Source organism: Harpia harpyja, chromosome 14 (assembly GCF_026419915.1).
Source record: "Harpia harpyja isolate bHarHar1 chromosome 14, bHarHar1 primary haplotype, whole genome shotgun sequence".
NCBI classification, from domain to species: domain Eukaryota; kingdom Metazoa; phylum Chordata; class Aves; order Accipitriformes; family Accipitridae; genus Harpia; species Harpia harpyja.
In genome coordinates, this window is record NC_068953.1 from 10582941 (window position 1) to 10595443 (window position 12503).

A 12503-nucleotide genomic window follows, 5' to 3' on the forward strand; every position below is an offset into this window, starting at 1 on the left:
AGATCAAAACAGCTCCAGACGCTTTGTTTGGAGCCACAGTTTGTATTCAGAGAGGCCAGTGGCTTATAATATGCTATTCCATCTGGGGCTCATTACGAATAATTTCCCCCTGTTTACACTTTGAGATTAGTTTAGAACTTTAAGGCTGTCACTCCATTTTTAGTTTTCATACACTTAAAAAGGAAGGTTAAATACAGAGGTGACAGGAAATTAGGGACCAAGTTGTGGTAAAACTCTAGAGAAAGAAACAAGTGTGGCATATTACAGTTGTGATGTCAAGAATAATACTGCTTGAATAAAGCCAAGACTACACAATTTGCCACATTTGCATGGAGTGGAGTCTGCAGGTTAGCAATGCTCATTTATACAGTTCTTACTGTACTCAAGATTTCTTAGGGCATTTATCTAAAGCAACAAGCTAGGTTGTTTTAGCTTAGTGCCATTACACACAAGTGACTAGAAAAAGACACGTAATGTGCCTTCCCAGTGATCTCCATTTGGACATTAATAGCAAACAAAATCTGGTGTCCACCTGAAGAATACATTTTGGTAGAAGTACACAAGGTCAGTCAGATACAATTGCAAAATGTTGGTTTTATATGCAAACTGAAGTGCACTGTCAAACATATGAAGCAATAACTTTGCTTAGCTAATAACAGACCCCACATCTATTACTACATGTGACTTCATAAGTACCCTACTTTAACAGATGATACAGCTTCAAAATCTGCTTTTCATGTTATACAAGACCATGTACATTTTTTTCTCAGCATAACTTTTTGTGACACTTTCAGACACAGTTATGACTTTTCAGCAATGGTGCTAGCTGTTAGAAGACACCAAAAAGTAGAGGAGTAAAACCCAATCATGCAGATAACATCACACACTAATTTTCAGGTGTGAGTTCTGAACAGTTTAGTAAAGTCCTGCTACTTCTTTCAGTAAGGAAGTACTGCACTCTTTATCTGAATCGGTTGGGTAACAGGAAGATTATTTCCCTTTTGTTTCCTAAAAAATTAAGTCAGAAATATGGTTCATGTGACTCTCCTCCTAGCAGTGGGTACTATTTAAAATGTTACTTTATAGGCTTGTGACCGTTTCTATTGTATTATCTTCACCTCAGCACACCATTAGAGCTTGCTAAAATCTACTACTTTTAAGTACTTCTGCTTTAATTATCATATATCTGAGGTTGCACAAATAACACCTCTACCATTTTAGTTAATTAGTGCATAAAGCAAACCTGTCAGGTTCTTAACCACCATTTATGAAGACACTATTTAGGATTTTGCTTGAACATTGCCACAGTGATTACATAAAAGGAATACATTTCCAACAATTGCACATCTTGACCAGAAAGAATTTTATTTCTAAAAACATTTTGAAAATATTTTTAAAAATCTGTTTCATGTAATGCCTGGATGGAGGGAGAGATACATGCATACATGCATACCTACCTGTAATTAAAAAAAAGATTATATCATAGCTTATATATTTATATTCTATCAGTCCACCTATACTATAAAGATAAACATCAAATCACAATTTCTTCCATGGAAGAATTATCTTCCATTTGTTCTAAGCACTGAAATATGAAGAACAGGTGTTTGGATTTAATTCCAAATGAGAAATGCAGCTTTTTGGCATGGAAACAGTTTAGCAAATGGAGAAGGCTGAAATGTGGAAATTTGTTGGCCTGTTTCTGTGCTTACTTGCAGCAATATGACACTTACAGGTTGCACTGTTAAATACCAACCCAAAAATGAAGATGGAAGTGATCAAATTAACACAATCAGATCATGGGTCAGGGTCAAAACATACACACATGGATATGATCCTTAAGAGTACTCAGTACTAGTTTATAGCAGTTCTATAGATACACAGAGAAAATCTTTATTTGCCTCAAAGGATTTGTTTTCAAATGAAAATGAATGAGTTATATCAATGCTAAATACTTTACAGTGTTAAATGCTGAAAGATTTAGGACTTGATTTTGTGTCCTCTAAACCCACATAGGACAAAGGTTTGACTTCATTGCTTATGTTCATTGCTTTGTTCATATCTGTTGTCACCCTTGTTTGTATGGTATCTTTTTGAAGGTCCTCTATCAGCCAGATAAGTTCAACTTATCACTGGTAATTTTTAAAACTAGAAGGACATAGCATGCATTGTGGCTGAAAAATCATTAGGATTGTCAGCATATTACATCTGAATAACCAGTGGCATAGTTCCTACACAATTACATATATATAAAGCAAAACAAAAAAACCACCCCAAAACTAAAAGCAAAAAGCACAGAACAATAGTCTGTTGAACTTAACCTGTTGAAATTTATCATTAGGCTTGCTGTTCTATTGTTGTTAGTATGTTTTAGCTTGCTTGCTTTCTTTTTTGAGCTTACTAACAATGCTCACAAAGTCAAAGATGCTTCAAAAAATGAAAATACAATGATAAGGAATAATAATAAAAAAGAAATAAAGAGCATGGGTCAGCAAATGTAGATTGTATTGGGAGCCAGGCACCATTCCCAGCTCTTCCACTCACCCACCATGTAATTAAGGGCAAATCTTTTCACCACTCTAAACAATTCTGTTCTCTGTCTGCCATCTCCTTAAATTATAATTTTTTTGGCAGCCCAAAGAATAATATTTGTATATCTTCATACATACATATACACATGTGTGTATACATACACACTGCATGGCACAGGAGGGCTCCATGTAGAAGCTATAAAAACAATAATAATGATAGTATGTTGTAGTTTAAATAATAAAATAGGAAATAGCCTTAGGAGATTTTTTTTTTTTTTTTTTTTTTTAAGCGTACTCTTAAATGAAGGCTTTCGAAAAAAATTCAGAACCACCCATTCTAGCCCTAAAATCTCACCAAACCCACTGGAAGCAAAACTCCTCAGGTCCAAAACACGCAGAATGGATCCAAATGCGTCTGAATTAGATCTATTTGCCAGCATATTTCTAGTACTACCACAATAAATACCACCAATAGACAACCCTGGATTTTATTCCATAAACATGTTGATGAGCCTAAAGCAACCAAATTGAACTCATATAAGAAATCTATAAAGAACATCTAACTGTCAGTGGAGGAACACTTCTCAGATAACAGTCATTTAATTTGTAACCTCCCAGTCCTGATCTTTGAGGAAAAGCTACTTAACATCTTCCAAGGACTAGCCTGAGAACTAAGATTGACAAGTGGATAATGAGGTAAGTGGATAAATGAGATTATAGTAGTTTTATGGCACATTGCGATCTCCTCTCCTTCTTTCTTCATCTTAGGGATATAAACCTTTCCCCTTAGGAGAATGTATTACCATCTCTTTGCCATCATGCACCTTTCTTCCCTTCCAATCTCTTTCACCAAATCTACCTTACCTTTCAGAGATGGCTCATAATGAAACTATGAGCTGACTTTTGTTTAGCTTTCAGATCTGCTGTATCTATTTCAGGGACTGAAGAAGGGCTTTAACGCCTGAATCCTTCTTTAGTTTTTCCATGTATGTTGCCATATCTAACAAATGTGTTAGATTTATCTACAAAGCCCATCTCAGTTACGTCCTTCAGTCACCAGAGTTACCCCAAAACAACTGTACTTGGTTAACAACTGTTTTTTTAAAAAAAAAAAAAAAAAAAAAAAAAAAAAGCCAGGTATACAGTACAACCCAGATTTTTTTAGACCCGAGTTTTTATCTATGCTCCCTTGCCTAGTGTTTCTTAATCACAGGTTTAGGGCTTTCACAAGCTGTTAATCAAAGAGATGGTTCCTGGACTACATATCATCCATATCATCCGTAGCACTCACCTTTCCACCCTCATTGAATTTTCCGACATGAAAAAACCATTCTCGAGAACAGAACCAGGTTGGCATGATCACAGTAGGTCCGTGGGAGGTAAACACCTAGGAAAAAGATGAAAAAAGCCAGTCTTAATTAATAGAATGTCAAAACCAGCACCTGTTGGAGGATGAAGTAGACCTTACACATTCACCTGAAATCCTGCAAATACTTATGCCTATACTTAACCTTCAGCAATTTTAAGCACTGAGAAATGCAAGTGCTTAAAATTTAGCATGTGCTTAGTGTTTAAACTGCGGTGTATACCAGCACCTTTGATGTGTCACAGCCCAACAGATGAATCTACTTCCTGCTTCATATTCCATAACCTTCTCTTCTATCATAAGTTGCAACACATGCAGAGTACTTCAAACTTTATTTCAAATTTAGAGAAGTATACAGGAAATTACACTTCTATTAATAATGGTGATGTTGATAGCAAAGTGAATGAATTGAGAAGAATCTTAAAAAGTTAAAAGTTCTTAAACTTAACCCTACAATTGTTGTGCATTGATTTTCCATTTTATATTCCTTACACATATACTAAGTAGGAACTTCCACTGATCTTTTATTTCTGCCAAAGACACTTAAATCTTAATCAAGTTTGGATAAGTAAGATGCAATTTATTTTAAACATTATCAGAGCACTATGGATTTGCTACCCAGTGGTACCTACCTTAAAAGGTTGTTGGACAGAAAATGCTTTAGGGACTGAAAAGGGAGTGGCTATTAATTTCATCCTCTTGACTAGTGACAGCCAAGAACTATGCAAATTGGTCTTTGCAGCTTTAAACAAACTTCTTGTAAACACAACTATGAAATAAACCAGAATCTGGATTATGGAAGGTAAACTGGTTCTTTCTTTTATTACAAGATGAAGTTTGTCACACAGAATGCACAAAGTTCAGACAGAAGACTGTGCCTGCTTCCAAGAACCACACAGGAAACAGAGCACAGCCTGGTTTATGAAGGCAGAAGAAAGTAACCTCGCAATTACTGCCAGTCTTCAAACAGTAATGAAAATGCTGATCTTATGAGCAGATGATTTCATAGCATGCTATAGTGGTACTATTAATATTCCTGTATAGTTGAAATATTTAAACATCAGTGCATGAATGTAAATTTTGTCACGTGCATCTAAGCATTTACACTTTAAAGGTGCTCCTCAATTTCAACCTGGGATGGAGCTCCTTAAACTCTTCTTATGTCTGGCAGCTTCCATTTCCACAAATAAACATGGATTTAAAACCCAAATTTTACACGCTCAGTTCTACACAGACACGTAGACCAACTCTCCAAACAAATTAGATTAGAAATCTAATCAAAATTCAACAGCTGATCTACTTGCACTCTTCTTATGGCATGAACCATCTGACCAAACACAGGCATCCACTTTAGGGTAAAACACACTGCATGCTAACTCCACGAACATAATGACAGAACTTCACTGTCCGTAAAGGGGCCCTAGGATGACTCATGTTGATACAGACACTCAAATTTTAGGCAGTCATATTTAGTCAGAATAATCCTATCACTTCATGGCTATAATTTAACACATTAGCAGCTTGTTCATAACTGAAATACGCTAGCTTCAGAGGTGCTAAATGTGAAAAACTCCCCCCAAAAGTCAGTGGGAGCTGAAAGAGTCAAAACAATCCCAGAAAATCAGAGCAGACATGATTACTCAGTACATGGTTATTAGCTCCACACTAATTACAAGGGCAATTGAGTGCAGCCTGAACCAAACAATGACCAAACAGTAATCCCATAAGAAAACAACAGTAGGGAGAAAAGCTAGGCTAGAATGCATTGCATTGAATCTCATTTCTGAATGAAAGAAAATCTTCAAAGAAAGTCTTGAGCCTATTGGTATATGTGAAATGTGTTTGGAGAGGCTAGAATGCCATTTCCTTAGTGCAGCTAGGTTCATCAGAGAACATAAATGCACTTAATCTTAAAGCTGTAGCTCAATGTAATTAGTCAGGCTCATGTACAAAGAGCATACATCCCAAATATCTTGGATAATCTGTGTTCCATTGACATATATACTTAAGTGAAACCAAACAGAACAAATTTGAAACACTGAGAAAAGAAAAAACATCAAAATGTCACTTATATTAACATAGATGATGATATGACGATGATGATATAGTAGACCATCACATACTACATACACTGATGTCTCTCCTAAATCAAACAGTGCTCTATGGCTCACTGTCCACCTCAGAAAAGACACTAGAGGGGAACCACACAGACAAAACTGAGACTGATGATGCCACATATGATTTCAGGGTCCTATCCTTCAAGAAAGTGTTTGAACCTGGAACAGTACACCAGCTACGAGTCAATGAATTTGTAAATAAGCTTTTTCTATATGATTATTTATAACGTGACGTCAAAATAAACTTTAGGAAATTTAAATTTGTGCTGCTGCCACAATGGACAAATTCATGCTACCTTGTCCCTTCCTATGCCAATGATAACATTTGTGAAGCTGAAATTCTTTTTTTTTGTTAGCTTAGTTTTCAGCTGGATCTGCTCCCTGATCCAACTAACCACAAAAACACTAGTGTTACCACAAAGTAGGATGTAGGAAAACATGGCACCCAACACAGAGAGGACAGCAAGACCATTTGTCGTGGTTTAACCCCAGCCAGCAACTAAGCACCACGCAGCTGCTCACTCACTCCCCCCCCCCCCCGGTGGGATGGGGGAGAAAATCAGGAAAAGAAGTAAAACCCATGGGTTGAGATAAGAACAGTTTAATAGAACAGAAAAGAAGAAACTAATAATGATAATGATAACACTAATAAAATGACAACAGCTATAATAAAAGGATTGGAATGTACAAATGATGTGCAGTGCAATTGCTCACCACCCGCTGATCGACACCCAGCCAGTCCCCGAGTGGCGACTCCCCACCCCCACTTCCCAGTTCCTATACTGGATGGGACGTCACATGGTATGGAATACACCGTTGGCCAGTTTGGGTCAGGTGCCCTGGCTGTGTCCTGTGCCAACTTCTTGTGCCCCTCCAGCTTTCTCGCTGGCTGGGAATGAGAAGCTGAAAAATCCCTGACTTTAGTCTAAACACGACTTAGCAACAACTGAAAACATCAGTGTTATCAACATTCTTTGCATACTGAACTCAAAACATAGCACTGTACCAGCTACTAGGAAGACAGTTAACTCTATCCCAGCTGAAACCAGGACACCATTCTTTTCAGCAGCAGCATAGATAATCCATAAATAATCTCTAACCTGATAGGGGAACTGTATGCTCAAAGTCTAAATTTACAGTACATCTATATTAATTTAAGAGCTCTCCCACTCATCCTGCCTCTGGCTATACATCCCAGTCACTTATAACAGCATTGGCACTCACCTGGCCCCACGCTCAGCTAGATCAGAGCACTACATCAGTAAGAAAGCTATTATTTTCTTTTCTTTAGTGTTCATTTTCTATAGCCTTCGTTCTCTGAATCGGTTCACTGTAGGGTCAGACTAGCAATACTGCTGACATATTGGAGGGGGAAGGAACAAGCTTTGGAGAAGAAAACAAGACCTCCCCTTTTTGGTCGTTGCTCACAGTTAATCAGTCCAGCTGAAACATAAAACTGCACCCTCTGTCTGAATACTTGCACTGATGGGAGAGGAACTTACTCAGGAAAAACACTAAACTCCTAACAACTGTATTGAAATACTGCAGCATCTGCAAACTTTTGAAAACTACCTTCAAGAGCTTTTGAAATTTCATCTTCAAGAGAGGAAAAAAACCCCAAAAACATCAACCTTCTGCAGTTTGGAAATTCTAGATTTCAGCTCAGTTTAGTCACAGGGGATAGTCCCCTCTGGATTTCTTTTTTGCCTACTCTTACCATACACTCTTGCCAAGGTGTTAAAAAATAGTCGAACTGGCTTACTCTGTGATAAAACCTGCAACTTCTCACTTTGTGAGATTGCCACTAAAGATTTTATCCATAAATCTCTTAGATTGCGTGGACTGGAACAAAAGAAACAAAGAGGACATGCTAGCCTTAATCTGAAAATCAATCAAAAGCAGAATTTGAATTATGATGCAGCTCTGTAACTACTATGTTTAGTTTTCTTGGAAATGTTCTCCAGCTCTGCCCAACAAATGTCCTGTATCACCCTGGAACCTCAGCAGGTTTTCAGTCCTCCTCGAGGAGTTAATTCAGTATATTGGAAAGCGGTTTGGACCTGTGAACCTTTCACACACAGCTGTATTGGAAGATTAATGCTTAATAATAGTTGTTATCAATTACTGTACACTGCATGCTGTAAAGATTATCTAAATATAATCTAGTTGAGTGAAACCAACTTGTTAAAAACCAACTACAGAGCTTGTAGATGAAGGTATAAATCTGCTCAGATTTAGAATTCCTGAAGAACACAGTGTTGTCATAACCAAATTGGAATCCATCTTCATCAGTTTCCAGGTGACGGAAACGGGCTGCTATTTCAGCACTGTATTTGTTAAATTATTTAGAACTTTTTTTGTCATCTGGTTTTATTCCAAGGATCAAGTAACAAGTAATTGAAACTGATTTACTCTGGTTTGTTCTTGCTAACTGTTTCGCTATTGAATTACATTCAACTATCACAGAGATTCTCTGAAAATATATCTAAAGAATATAAAGAGTTGATAAAGTGACTTTGATTTGTTGTGTTTCAAAGCTGTCAACAGCACATGTAAGTCTGGTCCCCACTGATGCTCACTTCAGATCATGTCAGCAGTCAATATGAAATTTAAGTTCCAATACTGAGAAAGGCATTCATGTGTTTATAGTAACTCTTCAAGGAAAGTTATATTTCCTGAAGCAGCAAATCAAAATCTAACAGCAATGTGCCAAAAGAATACATGCAGATGACAAAACAACCTTATCACGTTATGTCATACAGAATACAGAGGGGAAACCAGGCAGTTCACAAGAGCAACATATTTAATCACGGGCCCAGACTGCTTTCCAATGTAACAAGCTAATTCCCCAAAATACACCAGACATTTAATTCTACTTATGCTATAGCATTTATGAAAATTATATCCACACAAATCAAGGATTAGAAACAATCTCTTATGTCATGATAAAGAAAACTTTCCAATACCCAGGATATTGGACACAATACACATTAGAAGGTGAAAAAGAAAACAAAACAAAACAAAAAAAAACCCAAACAAAACACCACATGGCAGAGGGCCATAATGATTGTGAGCTGTAGGTAGACCACAGGCTAACAGACATCACTCCTGACTTAGAAAAAATTACGTGTTAAGATACCAGTGCATTAACTCAGCAGTGAATGTACCAGGACCTCACTACTAAAGATTACCAGGTTTACATCCAGAATCAGGTGCGTGTATTAGTGTGACAGAAGAGGTATGGAAGGTAGGGAAGAGAAGAAAAGACTCCTTATCTTACTTCAAAAAAGTATTCAGCAATTAAGATTTTTCAAAAAAAGAATTACAACAAACTTTATTAAGCTTTAAGGAACCTGAACACCCAATCTGGTACAGATTACATTCAGTTAGTTTATATTATACTGAACTGTTTTACCCTTTCATATGCCTACATAAGTAATTGCCTGTATCACCTAATCATTGCATGCTTTGACATTAGCTGAAAATCCCTGCTCTAAAGAAGCCGGGATCTGGCACAGCAAAAAGTACATTTCAGAAATAAAACATGCCATGACTCTCCATACTGAAAGGCTGATATATACATAGTAATTCTGGTACAGGCTTGACTAAAAATCAGCACTACTTAACCTTCACAATCCCAAACTCTACTTAGCAACAAAACTAATCAAAAAGCATTCAAGAGTCCTGAGAATTGCTAATGCCAGTGAACACAGAGAGCATTCAGCACCTCTGAGAAGGTATTCCAGTCCTTCTCCTGGAAAAATTATGACCTACAGCTCCCCATGATTTCCTCAGGATTTGAAGCCTTAACGAAGGCTGAAATGTTTCACAGTTTGCGTGAAACTCAGACTCTTTGCAAGAATGGAACCAATGAGAGCAGCTGTAAGATGATGCTTTCTCAGTTGCTGTATCTATTTTTATATCTAGTGTTTCATACCACTGTTTGAAGGGACCTATATTGTTTCTTTTCTGTAACAACTAGCTAGATTATACAGCTAGTTTCCTTTTCAGTATATAGCTGGGAGTAGAAGTACTGCACTGCAGAGATGTTCTCTTACACCTCTGAGTACAATCCCTTCCAACATTTCAGAACTTAATTGATGTTCAAATTAAGATACTATTAAAAAAAAGGGGGGGTTTATAAAAAGTTTATAAAAGTTAAGTGCTATCTCTCTCTCTTTGGTCATCTTCCACACAAATACAGTCCAATGATCAAATCTGTGTACAAGCTGTAGTAATAGTAATTTATGTTTGATACTTTTACCTACACAGCCACTGTATGATTGACACTTAACTTTTTTGAAATATACATAAAAAGTCTTAAGCCTATTCAAAGGTGCAGCCAGTCAATAGTATAGTACAGAATACCTATGTAAAAGTATTACATGATTTATGGACTGCCAGGAATATACATAAATATTAAAAAAAAAAAAGAAAGAAAAAAGATTCTGCATTCAAAGTTATTAGAATCCTAGTTATATAGGCTTAATAATAACACTGAAAGTGTTCACTTTCATACATAGGCTGTTTTCCTGAAAGCCCAGAAGGTTAACCAAGACATAAATGTTATTACATGAAAAGCTGATGTTTGCTTTTTGTTTTATCTTTTTATGCAGATTGAAAAGAAAAACTGTTCATTAAAATATTTATGGTATATTTTAATACTTTCTAAAGCATACCTAAATCTCGAGGGACACAATGCACGAATCTCTCATACAAATACCTGCTCCCCACTTCCCTACATCCCAACACTTTCAGTTCTCACAATGTAACCAGACAACAGTAATGAGAGGAAAGTTGAGAGAGCAGTAGTGCTGGGAGAAAAAAGTTGAATTTGTTTGAACTGCTGTAACGAACTCCCTTGTCCCTCACAGTTTATTACATTCTTAGTGCTTTTCGCCAGGCCGTTCCCTTTAAGAAAAACATGACAGTCCTCTGTATAGCTATTTGACCATTATACCAAAACATAAAATTCTATACAAATAGTATTCCCTATGTCATATAAAATTTTAATATCGAGTCTCTGCACTGTTGGATGTGAAACCACCATCGGAAATGATTAAGAGGGTGTGTATTAAAATGGCATCACCTCCTCCTGACATCTCTGGCTACAACAGAGTGCCACAAAGAATGAAATGCAGGGTAAAGACTGCTTATATCAGGCTGCACTCTAGCTACCTTTTTTTTTTTTGCCTTTAAATCTGCTGCTGAAAGGAAATCTGTTTACAAATTTCTGAAGGTAAATATATTAACTTTGGGTTTATAGTCTAATACATATGTACTGAATTAGCTGTGGTTTTGCTTTATTTGAGCTAGCCCATGCCAGCCTCATTGTGCTGGATAATTGAGAGCCGACTATACTGCTGAATATCTCTTATTCGTAGTTGAATGCTCCTAGTAAAACCCAATAGCAAGCACCATTATTCTAGTCTTTTTCAGAGCTTTATCTACTAATGATGATGAATTAACCTACTGCTGAAACCAAAAGAATAGATGCTGCAAAGGGAATAGCCTGTATGATTTTAGCATGTCTTACATCTTTTTTTCTTGTCTGTAAGCTGCTAAAAGTGGTCTTTGTAACATCCGTGCCTTAACAAGTCTCTCTAATTTTTGGAGAGTTTCCAGTATTGAAAGAGTCAAGTATTTACAATGGAAGAATTACTCCATCCGGTAAAATAAAGCATTCTGTACCAAGAGGTTGTCTACTTGGCTTGCTGTTTATGCTGAGCTTTTACCACAAAAGAAAAAAAACAATCTGCTTAAAGTCATATTAGCAGATACTAAATTGTGATTAGAACAAACAAAGAAATCTGCTAAGAAGCAACACTGACCAATGCTCATGTAATAAGTCTCAAAAATGATCTTTCCATTTGACTTTTGGATATGTCATTTAATATTTTCGCAAGATGAAGACTGAATAGGTCTTTTACATATTGAGACAGTACCCAAATGAAGGTAACATAACTGAAATATTCTAAGTTATTACAACAAAATATATATTTACACAGCGATTTTTATCTCAAAGATCTATGAAAAACAAAAGATGACATAAACGTCCTTTCTGCAATGTCAGGACAATTCTGCTCTTACAAAGAGTTATAAAATCTGTAGTGTTCAGAAGACTATTTGAAAGTATTATTCATTTTCTGGCTACAAAAACATCAGCTAAGTTTGTGACTTATTAAATAACATTTAATAGATAACAACACTTGCAGAATGAAGATAATCATGCAGCCCTGCAATGGTCTGGAAAATCCTCTTTTCTTTGGATTCACACTGTTAACCCTGAGGAACATCTCCTGCTTCAGTAGTAAGGAGTGCCAGCTCTGTGGAAGTATATGCTGCTGTTGGCTGAGCTTTTTACCAATCTTCTCCTTTCCCACCCATCTTCTTGACAACTTCTCCTCCAACATCATCTCCCTACATGGTGTGCAGCAAAAAAAATAAGACTACCTTGCCTTTTAAAGTGGATGATGCTATGTCCACAGT

The 12503-nt window shown here is 36.6% G+C and overlaps 1 protein-coding gene across 6 annotated transcripts in view; it reads right to left on the reverse strand.

Annotated features, from left to right (window-relative positions):
* Window positions 1-12503, reverse strand: part of B3GNTL1 (UDP-GlcNAc:betaGal beta-1,3-N-acetylglucosaminyltransferase like 1) — a 132799-nt gene that overhangs the window by 35051 nt on the left and 85245 nt on the right. For all 6 annotated transcript variants that reach the window (XM_052809095.1, XM_052809093.1, XM_052809096.1 and 3 more), the window contains one exon: window positions 3823-3918. In XM_052809095.1, the coding sequence (XP_052665055.1) occupies window positions 3823-3918 (96 nt within the window). The remainder of the gene's footprint in view (window positions 1-3822; window positions 3919-12503) is intronic.